Source organism: Telmatherina bonti, assembly GCF_933228915.1.
Source record: "Telmatherina bonti genome assembly, chromosome: 15".
Classification (NCBI taxonomy): Eukaryota; Metazoa; Chordata; class Actinopteri; order Atheriniformes; family Telmatherinidae; genus Telmatherina; species Telmatherina bonti.
In genome coordinates this window covers 33243739-33266703 of record NC_136613.1, presented here as the reverse complement: position 1 = coordinate 33266703, position 22965 = coordinate 33243739, and the positions used below count along the sequence as shown (strand labels likewise).

The following is a 22965-nucleotide window of genomic DNA, read 5'->3' as shown; positions in this document are numbered from 1 at the left end:
ACGCTTGAACCACATGGGGGTCACGCTACATGAGTTTCAGGAATCAGTTTATCCAGCATCCATGTCACCTGGAATCTGATCAGATTCAGTCAATCTGATAGATTAAATACTTGTCCGTGTAAGTGTAGGCATTCACATCCACAGCTGGTTATATTAGAGAGACATGAGAAATAAATAATCTGTACATTAATACTCTGGATCGGTAAGTGGACATGTTTGCAACACCTTCCCCTCCTGGTTCACGTAGTGTTAGTTTGTCCCCGTTCACCACTAAAGACCAGGGTGAGACGGCGCCTTTCCACAGCATGTTGCATGTTAGAGCCCCCATTAAATCATTCATCCATTCATTCATTTTCCTAACCGCTGATGGCAGTTCAGGGTCGCGGGAAGCTGGAGCCTATCCCTGCAGTCTTTGGCAGCCAGAGTCCTGACCAGAACCAGCAGGAGAGATCATATTTCTCCAGTTTTAGCCTCTCTTCATTGGCTGCCTGTTGAATCTAGAATAGAATTTAAAATCCTTCTCCTTACATATAAAGCCCTCCACAACCAGGCACCACTATATATCAAAGACCTCATTGTTCCTTATATACCAAGCAGAGTACTTCGTTCGCAGACTGCAGGCTTACTTGTGGTTCCTAGAGTGTCAAAGAGCCGAGCAGGAGGCAGAGCCTTTGGTTATCAGGCCCCTCTCTTATGGAATAAGCTCCCAGTTAGTGTTAGGGAAGCAGACACCCTCCCCACCTTTAAGACTAGGCTGAAGACTTATCTTTTTGATAAGTCCTATAGCTAGGGATGGTTAGCATCCCTTAGTTATGCTGCTATAGGTTTAGACTGCTGAGGGACATTTCCTGATACACTGAGCTTCTTTATCTCTCTCTTTATCTCTCTCTTATTTCAATATGGTTTTTTTTCCTGTCTGTAAAGCGTCTTGAGATGGCATTGCCATGATTTGACGCTATATGAATAAAGTTGAATTGAATTTGGGCGAAAGGCAGGGTACACCCTGGACAGCTCGCCAGTCCATCGCAGGGCCCCCAATTAAATCAGTAGGTAGAAAAATATTGTAGGAACCAATGTTGAATGAAAACAAACATATAAATGCACTCTTTGGGCTGTTGGAGTAGTTTCTGTTAGAATTTTACTACTGCATCTAAAACTGCAAGACAGGAAGTGACATAACAAGACAGAGACGGTGTTGAGCTAAAAAAAAAGCCTCCTTGCTATGAAAAGAACCCAATCCCATTAAACGTAATAACAGCATCTCACCTGTAGATGGCGTGGATTCATTATTACCCTTTAAATGAATAAATACTTTACTATTAACACTCTTAAACTCCTTCGTACAAAGTCTCTGTGGTTTGATAAATGCAGTTCTGACATAATTAAATAAATAAAAGTCTTTATTTGTGTCTGAACCAGCTCCGTGTTCAGTCGGTGAGTGTTAAAACACCCAAACTGAACGCCATCACTGTCTGTAATTCATGTTTTCATTGTTGAGAGTTCCCATGAAAAAGGGTATCACCGTGGCAACGATTCATCAAGAAAAAAACAAGTAAATTTGACTGCACCTCTAACAGCATTATCAGTAACAGAAACTATACGTTAAAGTGCCGTTCCTTTCAGCTGTATGGATATAAGTGGCCATATTTCAGGCATGGAGAGGACAGGTGTCAACATGTCCTGCATACCTTTTCATGCCACAGTGTACTCTCATTTTTTCTGACAAATAAAATCCACAGGACTACCTGTGGGTTTACAGATGAACTACTTCTCTGTGCTGCTGGACTGGGAGGCTGGTTGGAGGAACATTCAGGACTGTTTCAGGATGAGATCCCATGCAAGTCGAAAACAAATGTGATAAAAAGAGAATAAATAATGAGAGCTATGATCTGAATCTGAGTGTAAAGGGAACAGACAGACAACTTGTGCTGCTTCCTCTCTTTCAGGGTTGTCACAAGCTGCAGCTACGGCGCTTATGAAACTATCACCCCCTCTTTGCTGCACTTTTTTTATTTTGAAGCCTGACAGCCAAGAATGTTTTGCTGTTTGTACAACCCCAAAAAAACAGTTGGGACTGTTAAAATGTTGCCAAGATTATCACATCAACCCACATTTCATTCCCAGTAAACAACATATCAGATGCTGAAACTGATATTTTAATTCATTTTAACTCATTTTGAATCTGATTGGAGCAACACATCTGTAAAAAGGTGGAACCAGGGAGAAAGTGCTGGAAAAGTAATTACCATGAATAAAACACTACTAGATGAGCGCTTGACAGGTAACTAGGTTAATTAGCAACATGAGTAGTTGTAAAAGCTTTCAGAGAAGCAGACCTTCAGATTCTTTGATCTTAAAAAACATTTTTCTGAGTTTGTTCCTCATGTTTTTTCCAGATCAGTGAACCTCATTACATCTGAGAGACTTTGCATCTCTGAGGTGCTCCTTTTATAAACAGTCATGTCAGCATGCAAAGAAGTTATATGAAGAGGATCCAGAAACACACCGTCTTCTCTGGACCAAAGCTCATCTAAAATGTTCTGAGTGGAAACCTGGATGAAGATGTGGAGTAGTTTGTGGACAGCATGGACGGCGTGTCCTGCAGACTAAAGAGGAGAGGGAGCATCCAGCTTGTTATCAGCCTGCATCTCTGATGGGATGGGGTTGCATTAGTGCCGATGGCGTGGGCAGCTTCCACATCTGGGAAGCTCCATCAATGCTGAAACATCTGCTCCCATCCAGACAACGTCTCTGTCAGGGAAGACCTTGCAGGTTCCACCATGCTGGACCACATTCTGCATCATCACAGCAGCATGGTGGAACAGGAGAACTGGTCTGCTGCAGTCCAGTTTCACCAGTACCAAACATCTGGAGCACCATGGAAGCAGCTGGAATCCTGCATCAGACCAGAACGGGACGACATTCCTCTCCTGAAACTCCAGCAGCTGCTCTCCTCACTTCCCAGATGTTTCCAGATGTTAGAAGAAGAGGAGATGCTAACCATGCTAAACATCGTCCTGGAAAGACTTTTTACAGACGTGTTGCTGCTTCAGATTCACAATCAGCTCAGATTTTCCATAAAATATTAATGTCTCAGTTTCTCCATCTGACATGATGTTTATGTTCTACTGGGAATAAAATGAGGGAATATATAATTAGCAAATTATTGTATTTCTCTTACTCACATTAAACAGACACAACGTGCCTTTTAGTTTATTGTGATCTTTGCTGTTTTTCTGTCTTTTTTTTTTTTAACATCTGTAATGCTTTTGATGTTTTTATGAAAAGCACTTTGATCTGTGCTGACAGACAGAATCTCTTCAGAACCATCACAACCATTAATCTTTGACTAATTTTCTAAATCCTGCGGGAACAAACATCCCCACACATCATGATGCTGCCACCACCATGCTTCACTGTGGCGATGACGAGCTTTGCGGCTTCTTTCAGGGTTTTTCATTACCTCTCGGATTAATGCCCTTCCTGTCGGCATGACTTTTAATCAACTGATCTTTTATGGGTGGTTATGGATCATCATGGATTCAAGTCATGTGATTGGACACACAAAATGCCATTGCATGCAACGCCATGAAATCACAGAACCGTTTAGTTACGTCCCAGCTGCTTCACTGAGATGTTCCTTCCACAGGAAGAGGAGCTTTTAGTGCCAGCCACTTGTTGCTTCATAACGTTTCATTGAGACAAGAGTAGCCAAGCTTTGAAGTCTTTTAGTATCGTCCACTACCAACATAACGCTCTTCTCTATGGTCAAAATGAGAGATTTCCCAGTATTTAGTGGGAATTAAGGTTGTGCTTTTTTTCCCCACTGACTGGACTGCAATCTGGAGTTTTTCTTTTCTTTCAAATAAGTAAATGAAAAAATAAAATCTACTTCTGGCTTTGCGTAAATCTATAATATCAAATCCCAAAACATCTTTAGAGAAAAGATCAAATATTAAACAATGCAGAGAGTTAGCCTAGCTTAGCATAGCAGCTAAAACAAGGCTCGGATCTGAATTCCCACAAGTTTTAAAGCACTTTTGTTAAAACATTAAACTAGAAGTGGTGTTATTCAACAATATCGTCTGTTTTTCTACGAGTAAAGAGTGAAAAACTGAGATGATCTATGAAGTCATCTCAGAAAAACGTGGATGTTAAAGAACAGCTGTGGTCTCAGACAAACAGATAGATAAGTGCTTTATTTTATTTCACATAAGAGACACCGAGGCAACAAAAAACACCACTTTTAATTCACTGTAATGTCTGCACGTCCACATCGATCACATCTTCAGGCAGACAGGACAGTTCAGGACTTTTTCACAAAAATAATAAACATGAAAACACTGACAGACATGAACTTGGAATTGTACGGTTTCATCTACTGCACATTTTTATCCTGATAAATGAGTTTCAGGTTTTCAGGCGTCCTGATTTTCCCCAAACTTTTTCAAATCTGAATCTTTGGTCAGAAAATAAATAAATAATCTCTCACATCTGAACCTTACAATTCCAGGATCACCAAACTGCGATGTCATGATCTCTCAAACCTTTATGCAATTTACATCATCACAAAGCAAAAAGAAAAGCATGTTCAGGATACAAATCGGCATAAACGAAAGACGTGACAGAAAAATCAAAGGAAACATTTAAAGGTGGGGTTAAAAAGACATTTATCAGTCTGTACAAAACTGTGCATGCAAGATGGAGAACGACAAAAGAAAAATGAACAAAAAAACAAAACAAACAAAAACAACATGAACCATAAATTCCTGATGATTTTTCAGGAAAACTGTGGTAAAAGATTCAAAAGCCCCCTGCTATCAGGAATCTGATGGTAATAATCACAATCTAGAGGCTTACTTATCGATGTCATTTACCAAAGCAAAGTTGATCATGTGACAGGAAGAAGATCTGATTGGTCAGAAGGAGGTTCGGTCATTTTTGGCCTGATTCAGCTTGATGTTCATTCCAGACATGGCAGGTCAGATTGTGTGACAGTGGAAGGCTCAACAGCAGAAAAGTCATTAAATTTCATGAAAGATTGTCAAAGGAATGAGCTTCTTTCTTTAGTATGGAAAAGACCAGATTATCGTTTATCACATCACACAGCTCAACTAAATGAGATTTGTGTGAATAAACATGAGGACAGGGAAAACATCAAAGTTCTGTGGTCTCCTCTTTACCTTTACCCCACGAAAAAAATGGCAGAAATCTTATTTTCCTTTCTTTTTTATCTGAAGCTCTTAATGACCTTTAATAAAATATGAAATAAGCAAAACTGATGCATAAATATACGAGATTCATGCTATGTGATGCTGTTGTAGGGCATCGCGTGTCCACCAGGGGGCAGAAGACACGCTTCAGACTGACCAACAGGGTGTTTAACAAAGTCATGCAGGTTTCAAAAAGTTGATTCTGTGTTTCATTTATATCTTATTAAAATAACATGAATTATTTAATAAAATTATCTAATAAAAACTCCAGAAAACAGTGCAATAAGAAATCAAGTTCTTAATGAATTTTGGTTGAATATTCTTGGAGGTGTTGAACTTGTCATTTAGAGGTCAGCAGTCCAATTTCTCCTGCCGTGTCTTTTCCATCTCTAACTGGTCCAGCTGTAACTGGTCCAGCTGTAACAGGTCGAGTAAAATAGCAGAATGGAAGAAGTGACTTGGATTTTTCTACTATTTGACAGAAAGCTCTGAGGTAAGGGAAATATGAGGAGTTGAGTCTGAAGGAAAACTGCTGCTATCACATAAAACTGGCTTCATCCTCACATCCCATTCAGTTCGTTTCTGAACTGTTTCGTTAATGAATTCTCTGAAAATGAGACAAATCATTAACGTATTTGGCAACGATTTACATTTCTTTAACAGTCTCAGGCGACTCATCAGAGTTTTAGTTTATAGTTTCTGTTGAATGCGGTGACGTTGGAGGTAACGGATATTAATCCTGGATGTCTCTCCTGACCTCTGCCCCAAAACAATGTCATGACTTCTGCACTTTTCTCTGTTTACTGAAGGTTTATTTTCTAGAAGATATGATCTACTTTCTCTGAAATAGTGTCTAACAGCACCAGTAACTAGTTAGTGGGTTATCTATCAGTTTATAGCAGCTCCAGATGAAAAAATGTAGCCATTAAAATTAACAATTAAAACATTTTTTTGTACTTTTACGCAAAATACAACAAAATCAATGTTTTAAAAATCCCTTAAATCAAACCAAGGAGATGATTTCCACTCATTCCAACGTTCCCAGTTATCAGTGAAAGAGGCTTTTGAATGCTTTATACCATCACACAACAATGAGCAACAACTTAATGGAAACAAGCGTCTAAGAGTCTAACGAGATAAAAATAAGACGTTTATCTGAAGCAGAGTATTTTCAGGCTCCAGCAGCTGAGAAGTTACAACAACTGGGGCGAACTGATCCAGTTCCTCCCAGTTTCATCACAGTACAGTGATAATTAAGGCATCTGCTGACATGGATGTGCAGGAATTTCTGCTTCCTGGAGGAGAGAGCATGACTGTCACAGGATCATCGCTTGTCTCCAGACCAGTTGTCGCAACAAAACGCTCAGAAACACCCAGAGAACACTTCCATACCGCCAAACACGTCAAAACACGCGTTAAAGTCGCCTCAAACTCCGTCTCACAACATCTGATAACCTCGTTAAAATGTGGCATTCCTCTGGCATGACATGCTTTCTGGAACCACAGACTGGGATTACTGGGAACTCTCGTTATCAGTCCTCCATCAGCGATCCAGTCTGCGGGCATTTCTGAGCGTTTGTAAAGGAAAGAGTTTACTTTTCAATAAAAGTTTTACTTCAGAACTTGAACAAACACGTGAAAACGTCGCGCTTCACCTCTTGCTCTGAATTTCAGGAACTTTCAGGATGAAAGAAGCCTGAAAGTGAAGGATGAGAGCCGACCTCTGGACTGAGATCTGATGTTTAAACCTGCAGCGAAGGCTGAGGAGCATGGCTGACGTCGACCTGATCGCAGCCAGCCAGCTGGCAGAACCAACCAGAACCAAGCGGGAGGAGGAAGGAGGTTGCAGCCATAGGCACACACCATCACTCCCACCCGCGGCATGCGGCGTATGCTCAGTAAACAAGGCCGAACTGACAACACACACGTCTGAGACCTGTTGGAGCCGACAGGTGAATGAGGATGATGGAGACCGGAGTGACAGGTGAGTCGGTTTCTTAACCGTTTCCTTCTGAGACTCCAGGAAGGGTGGGGGTGGGGCACGGCGAAGCTGGATCAGAAATTATTCAGCACATCAGCAGCGTGGTTTCTATAAATAAACCTGCTGATGTGAGAGAAGCTCACATCGATGTTCTGATTTGGTCTCGTCGACCCTGAAGCCGGGGGGGGGGGGCGCGGGCGCGTTCTTAGAAAAGGAGGAAGTAAGACTGGTCGCAGGTAACCTGAATATGATCACATATCTTTCCGCTATGTAGGATTTATGTGCAAATATCAGTCCGTACTGAAGCTCCACATGTGCAGAAACTGTTTCCTATTTTGTCAAGGTTTTTTTTTTGTTTTGCTTCTTAAAACTGAACCTAAAAGAATAATAATAAAGATAAAACACTGTCCCAATGAGGCAGACATAATGCAGAACCTGTACATCAGATGGTGGACACACAGATGATGCATCCACACTTCGCTTCACAAGCAGGAAAAATCTGTGACATATAAATACTGGCGGGTGAAGAATGGTGGTGGTGCTGATGAGAGATGAGGCGATGAGGTGACGGGGTCTCTGATCCTAAGTGTCACTCGCTGACTTTGTCCATCCTATAGACTACAGTGGTGGAGCTGTCCTGGTTTGACTCAGTGGGAGAGACTTTTTTCCACAGAGGAGCTTTCAGAGCGAGCTCCTGTTGGAGGCTCTCGTAATCCATGGGTCCGAAGTTGTGCTGCTGCTTTAATTGACATGAATAAGAAGTTAGTCTCTCTCCATCTCCCTTGTTGTGTGCTGTGCTTCATTATCTGAACAGCTAGAAGCATTTTGTGTCGTTGTTTACTGGTATTATTAACTGGACGGTATTGTAGATGTGTAACTGTGTAAACAGAGTGCAGTGTTCTGTAAATCTCATCAACCCAGATTTATCTTTTCAGTAGAACAAAAACAACCCATCAGATGCTGAAACTGAGATATTTAATCATTTCAGGGAAAATATTACAATTATTCAGATTTTGATCGTGATGATGATTTTGGTGGCCACAAATAAATAAACCTGATCGTCAACGATATTTACATTCAGAATGCAGCTCTTCTGCACGCATCTCTGATCGCTCAGCTTCTCTACCAGCTGTCTGCCGACCACCAGGGGGCGAACACGTGGTTAAGGCTTCATTAAGCTGCTTAAATACCAAGCGCGCACATCTTTTACCAGCAGCCAGTTAAGTATCGTTGGATTGGTTGGACATTTGAGGTGGGCGTGGTTAACAGGTAAGATGCTGCTTCCACTTTCCTGTTGCAGGTAAAACAGCTGTTTTGATTAAACAGCTGATTGAAGCGGTAAAAAATACAAACATTTTATGTGGCATTAAAATACACGAGCCCTGCCGCGTGCACCACCCCTCCCTGCCGCGGACGAAGTTGATCGTTAAATGTGAAATAACCAGATTATAGCAGGTGGGCTCAGTTAAAGAACTGAATGACTGCACCGTGAAAAGATCCCAGTAAAAAGTCTCAGTTTCAGCATCTGAAGTGCTGGACGCCCTGTTGGGTTGACGGGTGTTAAAAAACGTTCACATTAACCCAACTGCTCTGAGTTCAGCTCTGTTCTGCAGCCGGACATTAAAAACTGAGCATTTTTCTTCCATCTTAGCAGAAATGTTCAGTGAAAAGTAAAACACCGACTTTTCTCTGCACGTTTAAACTGTCAGAGCTTTTCACATCAGCAGAAATCACATCCAACATGTCAGACAGCTGCTGCACAGAAGCTGTGTTCTTTTGGTACATTTGCCAAACATTTTCCATCCCTACTACTGCGTCCTTACCCGCTGGTCTCCTCCCTCCCGGCGAGGATCATGCTTCTTGGCAAAGTGCCTCAGGTTGTCGTAGTTATGGAAGTTAAAAAGCTCCACTAAGTCCTGACATGAGAAAGAAAAGATGTTTCATGACAGAATGACCGACGCATATTCTGGTAAAAACTTGTGTCCTCTTTAAAGTAATCTGATTACTAAATGCAGCAGATTGTTGTTTACTGAGACCTGCACTCAGACCGCTTCCTGGTAATCATTAACCAAGCTTCTCTTACTCATTAAACTGGTTCGATCAGCAGCGTGTTGAACTATTTCCACTCATTAATCACGTTTTGTTCCACTCATGTGCCACAAAGAAAACTTTCACTAGAAGCCAGGAGGTCATCCTCGCCGCTTCGCTGCTTATTAGAAGGTTAAACACGATGAAGACGACACATTTCCAGCTGGATTTACGTACCGTGCAGAACTGTATTCCTCTGACAGAGTTGCCCAGTTTGTCCAGTGGAGGCGACCAGCACATGATGCCCATCACGTTGGGCACAACTAGCAGGATACCCCCCGCTACGCCGGACTTGGCGGGCAGTCCGACCTACAGCAGGGACGATGGAGGGGTAAAACATCAGCTGTGTGGCTGCAGAAGCAGCGTGATGAAGATGTAGATGATCATCATCATCTTGTCACATGATTTATCTCAGATGAATTAAAACAAGTCCTCACTTTTATTTACGACTACGATTTCTCTAAAACTCAAACTAATGTCCACAATCACAACTTGGCTTAGAGGAGGTCAACGCTCTGCTCGGCGCTCTGGTCAGGGATCTGGTCAGTGTTATGGTCAGGGATCAGGTCAGTGTTATGGTCAGGGATCTGGTCAGAGATCTGGTCTACGCTCTGGTCAGTGTTATGGTCAGGGATCAGGTCAGTGTTATGGTCAGGGATCTGGTCAGGGATCTGGTCAGTGTTATGGTCAGGGATCAGGTCAGTGTTATGGTCAGGGATCTGGTCAGAGATCTGGTCAGAGATCTGGTCTACGCTCTGGTCAGGGATCTGGTCAGTGTTATGGTCAGGGATCAGGTCAGAGATCTGGTCAGAGATCTGGTCTACGCTCTGGTCAGGGATCTGGTCAGTGTTATGGTCAGGGATCAGGTCAGTGTTATGGTCAGGGATCTGGTCAGAGATCTGGTCTACGCTCTGGTCAGGGATCTGGTCAGTGTTATGGTCAGGGATCAGGTCAGGGATCTGGTCAGTGTTATGGTCAGGGATCTGGTCAGTGTTATGGTCAGGGATCTGGTCAGAGATCTGGTCAGTGTTATGGTCAGGGATCTGGTCAGGGATCTGGTCAGTGTTATGGTCAGGGATCAGGTCAGTGTTATGGTCAGGGATCTGGTCAGAGATCTGGTCAGTGTTATGGTCAGGGATCTGGTCAGGGATCTGGTCAGTGTTATGGTCAGGGATCTGGTCAGAGATCTGGTCAGTGTTATGGTCAGGGATCTGGTCAGGGATCTGGTCAGAGATCTGGTCAGGGATCTGGTCAGGGATCTGGTCTACGCTCTGGTCAGGGATCTGGTCGGCGCTCCACTCGGTGCTCTGAATGCTTCTAGTTGACTTTTAATAATCATAATCGAATGTTTCTGAGTAAAACTCCCAGCAGCGTGTGAACCATCTCCAGTAAAGGTATTTTATTTGTGGAAATCGCTGCTTCAGCAGCCTGATGTGAAGAAGATACATCACTATGAGAGGAAACAGCCGTTCTTACTGCTGAGACATAACTAACAGTCGTCAGTCTGAAGCCTGAAATCTCATTATGAAACTATTTGTGCCTCTCACGCACGAAACATCCGTTTTATTGTTGTTGTTGTTGTTGTTGTTGTCTCTCTGGATCAGACTGGCTTCTACTACATCATTTCCTTCCTTGTGTGTTTTACTTACGTGGAAAGCAAACTGTCCTGAGAAGTCGTACATGCCACAGGAGTGCATGAGACTCAGGGTGTTCCTCACCGCCTCCGGGCTCATGACACGCTCGCCCGTGATCGGGCAGATGCCGCCATTTGCCAGCGTGGCCGCCATGACGCTGGCGCTCTCACAGGTCACCTCGATGGAGCACAGCTGCAGGTGGACGTGAAAGGACCATTTGTTTCATGTCTGCAGAATGTCTGACAGCACGTACACACAGCAGATCTAAGAATAACTAAACTAGCGCACAACGAGAGCGCGGAGCATAAATAATAATCCGAGGAGGACTTCGGCTTCTTCACGACTCTCTGGCAGCAGATGGATCATCTGCAGCTCAGAAACCTGGACATGACATGAGGACGGCGGCTGCAGCGCGTGGAGAGGAGGGCAACGACACTCAGAGATAAACTGGATAAAGGACGAAGAGCAGCCATGCAGCAGAAACATTACTCTCATTAATAACACACACACACACACACACACACACACACACACACACACACGGTAAAACTCACCTGAAAGTACAAGTCCAGCACAGATGTCATGTCTGTTCCCTCTGGGAAACACTAGAAAAAAAACAAACAATCAGTTACGTTAATCAGCCAACCTGACGGAGACTGACATCTTTTTATAAATGCCTGTAAGCATGAACACACACACACACACACACACACACACACACACATCAGATAACGGACAGGAAAAAGCCTCAGATAATGAGGATGTAACGCAGGGGTCCTCTAGAACTACCATCCTTCAGGTTTTAGGGTTTTCCTGCTACAACACGCTTGATTCAAATGAAAAGGTTCTCCAACAACCAGCCATCATCTTCTGCACCTGCCTGTTAATGAGCCGTTGATCTGGGTCAGATGTGTTGCAGCGGGGAAACACTGAGACCTGCAGGACGGTCGATCTCCAGGACCACAGAGACTCCAGCTGTAACGTCTCGGAAGGGCTGAAACTTCTCTCTAATCCCTCCTAAAGGCAGCTTGAAGCTGATATTATACCTCCTTTACACCTGATCAGCAACCAACAACCAATAAGAGGACCAGCTTTTCGCTTAGAGCTTCACAAAACAAATAAAGTGTCTTTAAGAGCAGACGTTAATGTTTGGAGGTGATCTAGCTGCTGAAAGGGATCAGAGTTAGCTGAAGCAGTAGCGGGACGTTATCCTCCGTCACACAGGAGGAAAAAACACAGGAGAACACAAAATGTCACACTTCCCTGTTTAATTTCCTGTAGCAAACGTTTTGCTCTGGGGATTCATTCTGAGGTCTCTAGATGTCCTCAGACATAGAGAACATGGAAATAAACTTTATTATAAGTCTTTAGAGGCATTTTTCCTGAAAATATGGCCGGGGTCACGGATCATGCTGCAAACCCGTAAGCCTCTCTGAGTTTGAAACTTTTGAGCTTTGGTTAAACAAAAGTTAAATAAAATGAAGAATGCAGTGCCACAAGTTAGTTCTGCAAAAGGTAAAACAATCAGAGGATTTCCTACTATATGTATATACAGATAGATAATAATGTAAAGGCAAATACTAATGAAGATGTGAAGTAAATTCAGTGCCTAACTGACTGAACTAAAGGTGAAAAGTGAAGATGTGAGCATCGTCAGAGTTAACCATTTACCACTTTACAATGAAGGAGTGATTCTTGGAAAGCATCCAATGCTAACAGAGGGCAAGTCAGGGGTCACTTTCTGTGTTTTTATGAACAATGTAAACCGAAATGGGCCAATACTGCAGTGCCGTGTCTTAGCAGAGTTACATTAGCATCTATCTCCCAGTCTGAGCTCCTCCTGTAACGCAGGAGTCAAACAACATGAATGTTTTCAGCTCCTCAATATAATAATTCATAGACAGAGTCACTCGTCAATCACTGAATCTGATGCTTTATTGTAATAAAACTAAACTGCTGCGCTTGTAAACAAGGAAGACTTCTTGCCACATTTTATTTGCTGCTATGGAAACAGACTCATGAAATTCCAGTTTGGGCCCTACTCCCATACACCAGGACAGAGTCTATCAGCCTATCAGGTTTTACACAATGACTCATTCATTTGTATCAGGTGTGATGGAGCAGGGAAACAAGGAAAACCTGCTGGACTGCGGCTCTCCAAGTACTACTTTGAGCAGCCCATCACATACATAAAGTAGGTGTGTTTCCATCACACCTAAAATTGCGTAAAAATATTGTAATAAAAACCGCTAATGGAAACACCTGCATTTCGACAGAAGTCTCAAACGTCGCTAAAAAGTTTTTATGCTCTCATGAGGTGGTTTTTCAGACGTTTTGAGAGAGAAATGTATTGTGTAAATTTTTTCTTATTTACTTGTCCCCGGACGGGACGTTGCGGACGTCCCCAACATCATGACCAGTTCTGGGAAAGATGGCGCGGCGTGGAACAAACTGAGAATTTTAGAGTTTTAGAAAAGAAAACGACGGAGAGCTTCGGAAATCCGTAGCAAATTCTCTGCAGCAAGTAGAAAACCCCAAAATAATGCTATGTGGCTACGATGCGTAAGCCGCAATTTTCGTAAAATCCCGTCAGAGGAACAAGATTTTACCAGACTTGCAGTTAATGCGCTAAACGCTGTTCAATGGAAACCCGCGCAAATCGCAATTGTTTGTCGAAAACTTACAAAAATCGCTTTTATTTTGCGAACAAATGTAATGGAAACGCAGCTACTGCCTTAAAAACTAACCATTACAGACACACTTTTGGAAACAATGATGCTTCTTTGCCTCCCCAAGCAGTCCTTTCCTGATTCGTCACACCCCGATCACATGTCAATCCCAACCCAGAAACTGGGCTCCACCTCCTACACCAAAACAGGTCGGTGGTTTGTGTGAAAGTCGTCTACCAACGCACCAACCAGCCTGTTGGAAATAAGCCTTCATTTCCTCTGACATGGCTTTTCTCTGTGTGTGTGTGTGTGTGTGTGTGTGTGAGACAAAGGAAAATAGGTGCTTCTGGCATTTTATGGCAGATAAACAACAACAGAGATGAAAGATGTGTGTCACACCTTCTTTTCTTTCAGGTAGTAGCCGATGGCAAAGTTCCTGTCTCCCGACTCGCGCTCCGACTGGAATCTGTCACACAAAGAGCAGAGCACCGCCATCATGTTCAGCAGCGCCATCAGCGTTAGCGTGATGGAGTTCCAGTATAACCAGAGCGCTCTGTGCATCATGTCATGTTACTGAAACCAGAACTTGATCCTTTCGGCTCCCGTTTCCCGGAAAACACTTTGCATTGTAAAAGTCTCATGCATGATTAATGGCGGCGTCGATGCAAACATCGGGAGTCACGGCAGGTTAAAAATTTGCTTTTGACCTATTTGCAGGCTCACTTATCTGACAGTTTAACTACGGTTCATTCTTACTCTTCATCTTCATGTGACATCAGGGCTGGGTGATACGACCAAAACCTCATATCCCGATACAGTTCATCTTATATCCCCATAACGATATAAAACTGTGTAATGTTGTGTCAGTCATCAGTTATGTGTCCGATGTTGCTAGGCAACGGCAGCAGTGATCTTCCATCTGGGGGAACTATGGCCGTATGACGTTCCACAGGTATACTATTATTATTATTATTATTGTCAGTTAAAGAGACAGAAAACTATTTTAGAAGCTTTATCAGGCAACAGGAGATTGGGGGTGCGTCAGTATGTGTGTGAATGATGATGTGTCTATTTGTTTTACTTGTTTTAATATATGTAAAGCACTTTAAGCTCCTTCTTGTATGAAAGGTGCTATACAAATAAATTTTGATTTGATTTGATATGGATGCACACGGCAGAGCTTGGCTAATACTGTAGCAGCTATATTAAGCGATTTTCACACCCCCACCTGTGACTTTATTTAAAAGACAGACTATGAACAAGTCTAGAGACTTTTCTGGTAATATTGGAGACTTTTGCTGACCAACGTGAAACCGTGTATAGTTTACTTTCTGCTGCGTAAGCTCCTCCCCCATCCTATAGAACATGCTAGAAGCTTGGTCCTCGTGCAGCATCCAGCCTCACGCCGCAGTCAGAGCAGCAGGTGATCACCTCTGCTGCAGGACCAGACTGAAGTTGATCAGGTCCTGGTTTACTGTCACATCTTAATGTCTATTAATGAAGAGTGTTGATGAAAGTACTGCAACATATTGCAGGAAACAGGTGGAGCTGTTTGTTAAAGTACTAAAATGACACTTAAGGTCTGTTCGGTTTTGTTCAGGGATATTTTCTCATTTATTTTCTAAATAGTTTTTTTTCGAGACAATAATAGAGCCTGATTTTACAACACTAATGTCTGTCAACTGATTCAGTGATCCACTAAAATCCATCTAAATTAAAAACATGTTGCTTTTTGGGGCAAATATTGTTACACAATTAAAATGCAATTAATCACATTAATTAATTACAAAGTCTATAATAAATTAGTTTTATTTTTTAAATTAAGTCCCATGTTAATCACCTGTTAAGAAAACGGCATGTCGTGCAATAAATACTAAGACACTGAACGTTCAGAGACAGTTTAAGTTCACCTACAAAATGTTTTATTGGGTTTTATTAATCGATCTATAACTCCGTGCGAGTAGTGTACATGTGTATATTTTTTTCCTGCATGTAAGAGAAGAAAATGTGAATGTTAAAAGACAAACACGCGACTTAGAGGCTCTTACGTGGCATTGCTGAAACCCACATACTCGTTTCCTGCCATCTTTTTCAGGAAATTCATCACCTGGAAAGAAAGTGCAGAAACAGACATGAGGTTAAACTACACCTTGTAATTTCTGGTCAAAATCTCATAAAGAAAACAGAAGTCAGGCTTTTTCGCTAGAAATCGGGCCGCTGTGTTTAATGTAAATAGAAATGGCGTGTGATGGTCTGTAAATCTAACGGTGAAACAAACGGCTGGAAAAGTAACTGGGACAAATCAAAGCAACTGCAGGATGGTTGACGACTGATCGGGTTCGATGGCAACAGTCAGGAACATGACGGATGTGAAGATGGACAGAGGTTCTCCAATCTGAGACACATATGTGTGCGGGGGACACAGAACTTGTGACCATAGACTGTATATAGAAAGATGGGCGGAGCCTCCATGACGTCGCCTGTAGGTTTCTGAAGAGCTGAATTGAAGCTCGGTGGGCGGTTCCTACCATCACCATCTCGGCAGACGCATGTGTGTCGTCTCTCCCCGAAAATACAACAATGGGGAAAGACGTAGAGCTGAAACGGGGGCTGTGAGCAGAGGATGACTGACATCCGAGTAAACTCCGCCCTGCCTGTAGCTAAGAGCTAATTGAGCTAACGTGGAGCTAACCAGCTAACGGCGGTAAGCAGGCTAAAGCTAAGTCACGTTAACCAGCTAAAAATCACGGTTGTTCTACGTTCTTATATCTTGCAGAGGGATATCGGGTAATGCCAATCAAAAGGACACGCCCTTAAATATGCTGAATTTTGAGATTAAATTACTTTTAAACGGGCGAGTTAGAAAAAAATTCACTCCCCCCACAGTTGTCATGAAGGTAAACCTGACCTATTGAACCGAAAATGGGTTTTTGTACCAGGCTCTAAACATGTTTATTTCTGCTGTAAACATGTTTATTTCTGCTGTAAACATGTTTATTTCTGCTGTGAAGTTGGTCTTTTTAACATGGGAGTCTATGGGGATTTGCTCTTTTTTTGGAGCCCCTAGTGGATGAAGGGGGAACTGCAGTTTTTGGCACTTCTGCATAGGCTTCACTTTTAACCGCCAGAGATTGACACTTGCTTGTGACAAAGGGCTTTTCAGCCTTTTCAGGCTCTTTGCGACACAATGGTAAACACCTTTCTGCTATAAAAGTCAAAATTAGCTTACATCTTCCATTAAATGGTTAAATGTCTCAGTTTCAACATGTTATAGTTTGTATTCTAACAGGAATAAAAGTGACATACTACACTGTTCAAACCTTTCGTGGCATGGGTCATATTACTCACATAGTCAAATTTCTCTGCATTGCTTGCATTTTGCTGTGGAGAGAACGAAACAAGAGGCAGTCAGTCGCGTTCCTTCAGTGGGAAACATCACAGAGGACAAGAACAGCATCAGAAAAAGTTAAACCTTAAGTGGTAAATGTAACTGGCTACAGAATCACAGGATGTATACACATTTTATTACAAAACAAAAACAAAATAATCGTATGACCTTTGCCAAATGTAAGACAAGTTGATGTAATCTATTAATACGAGTGGCTTGTAAATACGTTATAAAGATAGAAGTCTTTCTGAAGTCAAAAAGGTAGATTTAGTAAACATGTGCACAAACAAACTATCAAGTCGAAGAGAAAACATGCCACACCTCACTATGGAGTCAGGATGTAAAGCTTTAGTATGAATATTAAACATAGCACAAAAAGTAGGTTAAACTTGTGTTTGATTATCTCTCCCATCTACTTATTACCACGACTAATGGAAAGTCTGATCAGTCACCTTCACAACCAGGTAGAACTTTTTAAAGATGCGCCTCTTGAGACAAGCAACACGTGTGTGTGTGTGTAGCACCTTCAAAAATGTACCAATAATAACAATAATCACTTTATTTAAGGGGGGCAGTACCTACATGTAGCGCTGTCACAAGACAAACATTTCAAAGCGATACTCTGGACGGTCCTCATTACCATTTTCAGTTCCACAGAACTGAAAAGATTGGGGTTTTTTTTAAATGAAAGTCAGAAAGCCACAATAACACAAACCAAGCATTTCAGTAGAAATATTTATACATAAAAAAACATTAATTGCCTGCAGTCTACATTATTGTGTGACAGTAAGGGCCAGATCAGGCAGTCTGGACATAAGCAGCATCTGCTCAGACTGGAGCTGCCGTTAGCCGAGTAAATTCAGCCTTTTCTTTAATGAAAGGGGATGAACACATATGAGCACAACTGTATATCTTACACTTTTGATAATAATCAAATGTTTTTTGCCAACACTACCCACCCTTTTACGTTTTAGTTAGCTAAATCGAAGCTGGAAGTTATACCTTGCTGTAAAGGTGACTGATCAGGTTTTCCAAACATCTGGAACAAAATACCAGCAGGTATTATTAAAGGAATTTACACCCCCAACATACTCAGAAATAATGAGCCAAACACAAATTGACATACTTTTTGTGCCAACTTTCTAAATGTATATTTGTCTGTTTTAAAACAAGGTGACATCCCTGACTGTGTGCCTGGTGCAGATATGTGGGTGTAGTTTGCATTATGAGTTACAATAATGCACATGCAGATGTCTATGTGTTTGAAGATGTATACCTACTAGAGCTCACAAGGTGTAAAGTGATAAAACAGGGAAAAGAGGACGGGAAAGAAGTATGTAGTTCAGTTGATAAATATCAGATCACAAGCTGACTGATGCTGCCTAGTCCCACAAAGAAAACACAGTAAAAGTGAAAAAAGATGCAGACATGCACATTTAAAATCTGAAAAATCTTCTGTTTTTGTTACACATTTAAAATAACTCAACTATTAAATCTCAAATGGGGATTTAATGAAAAATAGCTTGACTCATAATGGTCCATTTTTATGCTTTTTACTAAAATGTACAGAAAAAAAAAACAAGTTGCACTGATGGAAGTGTAAAGAGTCACTAGATGGTATTTTTTCTACAGAACTGATAGAAAGAAAAAAAGACAGAGAGCAAGGAGAGGAGGGATCAGGGAACTGGGAGAGAGTGAGGAGAATAGATATGGAAAAGGAAGAAAAAAATTACCAACGTCATTTGACCTGCAGCAGCAGTCATTATTTCCCACAGTTCCTAAGTCTGGAAAATATGCAACATACAAAAACAACAACATGTAGCCTTCAAGCACCATGTCACAACAGTTTGGGGCATCCTGCCACCCCCATAGGGTTTCCCCACCGAGGTTAAAAAGTCCAACTGAGCAGTCTAACAGCGTCACATTTTGTTTCACTTTAATAACAATTTAATAAGTTAAAAAAAACACATTAAAACTGATGATAATGGTGAGCTGCTGCAGACAAAAACACTTAGCAGGTACATGTGGTTGTGGCTGATCATACGCGATTTCTGCATCATTTAATCTTTTAATTTAAATGAAGCATAACCTGTCTGACTCAACTTAGCAGACCTGCTACAGTTTTAACCACCTGAGATTAAAACTTCACTTTTTCATTCATCTTTCAAAGCCTGAGGAATCTGTCGGCTCTCTGGCAGCCTAACACGCCACTGTTGTCATGAGCGAACAGCATGCAGGCGTTTATCAGAGGGTTTTCACTCTTCCTGTTGCAGTTGAAAACAATGCAGATAAGAGCTGTGAGAGTGAACCACAACATTCCCAATGGGGGGAGTGAAACCAAAACAAGGTGCTAAAACATGCTCAGACGCTGCGATGGGTGAGCGAAGCAGGAGAGTTGCTTCATCACAGAAAATTACATGTGAGGATTTATCCATTTTTGCTTCAATCTTTCTTTAAGAGCTTCAGAGCAATGACATGAAATTGATTTTAACTTGTTTTTCCCTCAAGAGGGAGCAAACTAATCTTTTTAAAATAAAGCCAAACTTGTTACAGACGAGTTTTTATTGATTTCTTTTTTAAATCTGAGAACAAAATGTTGTTTTGCTGCCTTGTAGACACACCATATGCAGACATATGCTTAAATATTATTTGAGAAACTGTAGAAACCTTCAAGTATAACAGTGTCAAATGTGACAAAGTCCTCATCAGGGGCGGATTTAAATATTTTTTGTGGTCCAGGGCAAACCCAGCAATGGGCCCCCCATTTCTTGTATTTTTTTCCACCAGTTTAAAGTACTTATTTATCTGTCTATTTGTAGCTTTTGTTTTCATTGTTTTCACTGAGCCGGACTAAAACTCTGGTATTTCTGACAGGAACTACAACGTTATCTCTTTAAAAGCCTGATTTACTGTTTGCTGGAGCAAATTTTTCTATGGACTGTAATTAATTTTTAATAACTTGCCAAAACCATGTTTCAAGTTTTCACCCTATTGTTACTAAATTAAAGTCATCTTAACCAAATGCTAAAAAACACTAATTGTGCTTTTATGTATTGTCCAAAGGAAAAGAAAAAATTCTGCTTTATTCTTAAGGTTTGGTGGATCTTTTACAATTGAAATTAATTGTGTAAAAATTTTAACAAGTCACAGGTTAATTTCGCTGACAGATTGTGCAAAGTAGCCATGTTAGTGATCTGTTCAGTAAATCAACTACATATCTTTCCAGTTTGTTTTGTTTCTCATAAATCTGTTCCGGCTCCTTCTAATTTGTTTCCCTTTTAGTTGTCATTGTCTCGAACCATCCCTCTACACCACCAAGCAGCGCTCTCCGAGTTATCAAGTGAGTAAAGCAGCTTGAATGTAGCCTGGTCAACATTTTTAAATTTTTTATTAATTTTTAGTTATGTGCTTTAATAACCCCATTAATAATATAAAAATGTGAAAATACAATTCTTTTGCAGTGATATGTAAGAGAAATAGATTTTATATGGGCCCTTGGTAGCTTGGGCCCCATGGCAACCTTTGCCTGGTGGTAAAAGCAGCCTCTACATTGGTGTTACTGCATAATCTAAACTCAGATTGAGATGAATGCAAAATGGATTCTTGTCAGTCACTTTTTCTGTCAGACGTTGATGTGTTAAAATGGTTTCTTTCTCAGCTGAAACCATCTATAAACGAGCAAACATCAACCTGTCTGAACTGGTGTTAAATATGCAAGGTGAGAATGAACTAAAGGCACAAGTGGAGATGAGTTTGAAAAGAAGCAAATGAAATTTTGATGCACTTCATACTGAATACAGGCTGCTCCATTAACCTGACAGTTGGTTTTGAGATATTTAATGTAGTTTGAGATCAAACAAGCCACATGCCTCAGCATGTGTGGATCTATCCTCCATATGGGATAGATCCTGGTCTATCCTCCATATCCTTATATGAGGAGGATAGATGGTTTCTTTACGAAGATCTTCTGTTTCTACAGCGATATCTCAACAGTCTGATCATAAATGTCTAGGATAAAAGTCTTCTTGAGTCTTGCAGTTCACTTCAGTGACTAATTTGTTGGGATAAAATTTGGGTAAAACAAAGATCCTATATGGAGAAGGCTAATAAACCTGATACAATTCAATAAAGATATAAGTTAATTTATTAAATAAAAAACCAAGATGACTGAAACTGGGATAAACACAGAGCTAGCTCTCTGTCTAGCACACATTTATACTCTCACCTGAGCTGCCTTACTGCAGCACCGATCACGCAAAGAAAGCCTCAGGAATTTAAAGTTTAACCTCAAGACTGATAAACATGTGTTAAGTGCTGAAAACTTATCCATAAATCTGACACCGAAGTGGTTTGATCTCATTTTCATCATGGATGAAAACATGGGCTTCTTTGGTTTGTTGATGACAGGTGATTCATGTCAGTCTGGAGAACTCTAATAAGACTTCGTACTCGTGTGTCTTTACGTTCAGACCGCCTGGTTAACAACCTGCTGCTGGACGGAAACGTTAGCTTCATGTTCAGGTTATTTCCAGCTGGTGCAGAGCGGAGCATGTGGTGAGGCGGTTAACTGGCCTCCACAGGGGATTAGCTTAGTTTATCTTAATCACAACACACACTGATGACCTCTGAAAATACATCAAGCTGAGTCAAGAGTCATAAATATCTGCATTAAAAGGGAATTAAATCACTGTTTATTCAGTTTGAATAATTTTGGATGGTTTGTGTTGTTTAAAAAATGCTCCATAAGCACCACAGAAAAATGTAATCTGCTCCAAATATGTGTTAATCTTCTTTTTATTTATCTGATAAAGCAGCTCAGTGATACCCATCATAAGAGATTTTCTGGCTAATGTTTCAAAGGAAGGGACACACACACCCACAGCCGATGCTAAAAGACACAAATGAACGGAGGGAAAAAAGGGATGCTGGTCTTACCTTTATCAGTGAAGTACAAACAATAGCTCCAGCATTCACCATGGGGTTGTGGGGTTTATCTGCCAAACAAGAGTTCAGTTAGCATGTTGCAGAGGATCAGAGTGTAAATCTCTAGCTGCGGAGCTTTGGATAGACAGATTAAACACAGAGAATCATATACAACAAGTTAATGTCAGCTCCAGATATTCCAGATAGAAGCATGTACTCGGGTTAATGAAGAGTCAACGAATCAGATGCATTGTGGATTTATAAAAACATAAGTTAAATGTAGGTGTGGCTGCAAATTCAGAGAAGTGATCAGCTTGTCAAACGGATAATATTTATTTATAACACAAATAATCCTTAGAACAGTGGTTCTCAAACCTTTTTCAGCGTTGCATCTCTGTGGAACAACTATTTTCTTCACAGTAAAAAAGAAGAAACTCATCGCTGGCTAATTCAGGACGACTTCTGTTTCTACCACATCTGTGAACATGTCTCACCCGGAAAATACAAATATGGGCAAAGAGGTGAAGCTGACAGGGGGGCTGTGAGCGTCATGGCGGATGATTGACATCCAGCAAACGCCGAGCTTTCTGTAGCTAAAAGCTAACCGAGCTAACCCGGAGATAACAGAAGCTAACCAGCTAACGGAGGTAAGCGGGCTAAAGCTAAGTCACGTTGTTAACCGGCTAAAAACCGTGGTTGTTCTACGTTCTTCTGACTTAAAGCGGGAGATTGGCTACCTGTCAGTCAAGTGGACACGCCCCCAAATATGCCAAACTTCTAGACTAAATTACTTTTAAACGGGCAAGTTAGAAAAAAATTCACTCCCCCCACAGTTGTCATGAAGGTAAACCTGACCTATTAAACCTAAAATGTGTTTTTGTACCAGGCTGTAAACATGTTTATTTCTGCTGTTTCAGTTATTCTTCACCTCTCAGTTACCAAAACAGACTTTTATACTGTCTGTTTGTGAGCAAAAAACATTGATGTAGCTATGCTAACCTAGCATAGTGTTAGCTGACAGCTTAAAAGCTAGTAGGTAACTGCAGGAATAAGATCTGTGCATAAAATA

General features: G+C 41.3%; 1 protein-coding gene across 3 annotated transcripts in view; it reads right to left on the bottom strand.

Annotated features, from left to right (window-relative positions):
* Window positions 1–22965, bottom strand: part of glsb (glutaminase b) — a 44680-nt gene that overhangs the window by 6275 nt on the left and 15440 nt on the right. Inside the window, exons 7-15 of one of the 3 annotated variants that reach the window (XM_079254242.1) lie at window positions 21909–21967; window positions 16934–16966; window positions 15634–15692; window positions 13985–14051; window positions 11471–11521; window positions 10932–11108; window positions 9460–9591; window positions 9018–9110; window positions 4185–7933 (exon numbers count right to left, since the gene is read on the bottom strand). In XM_079254242.1, the coding sequence (XP_079110368.1) occupies window positions 7784–7933; window positions 9018–9110; window positions 9460–9591; window positions 10932–11108; window positions 11471–11521; window positions 13985–14051; window positions 15634–15692; window positions 16934–16966; window positions 21909–21967 (821 nt within the window). In that variant the 3' untranslated portion in view covers window positions 4185–7783. Of the gene's footprint in view, window positions 1–4184; window positions 7934–9017; window positions 9111–9459; window positions 9592–10931; window positions 11109–11470; window positions 11522–13984; window positions 14052–15633; window positions 15693–16933; window positions 16967–21908; window positions 21968–22965 lie in introns of those variants that run through there. The other 2 variants (XM_079254243.1, XM_079254241.1) reach the window with 2 other exon arrangements.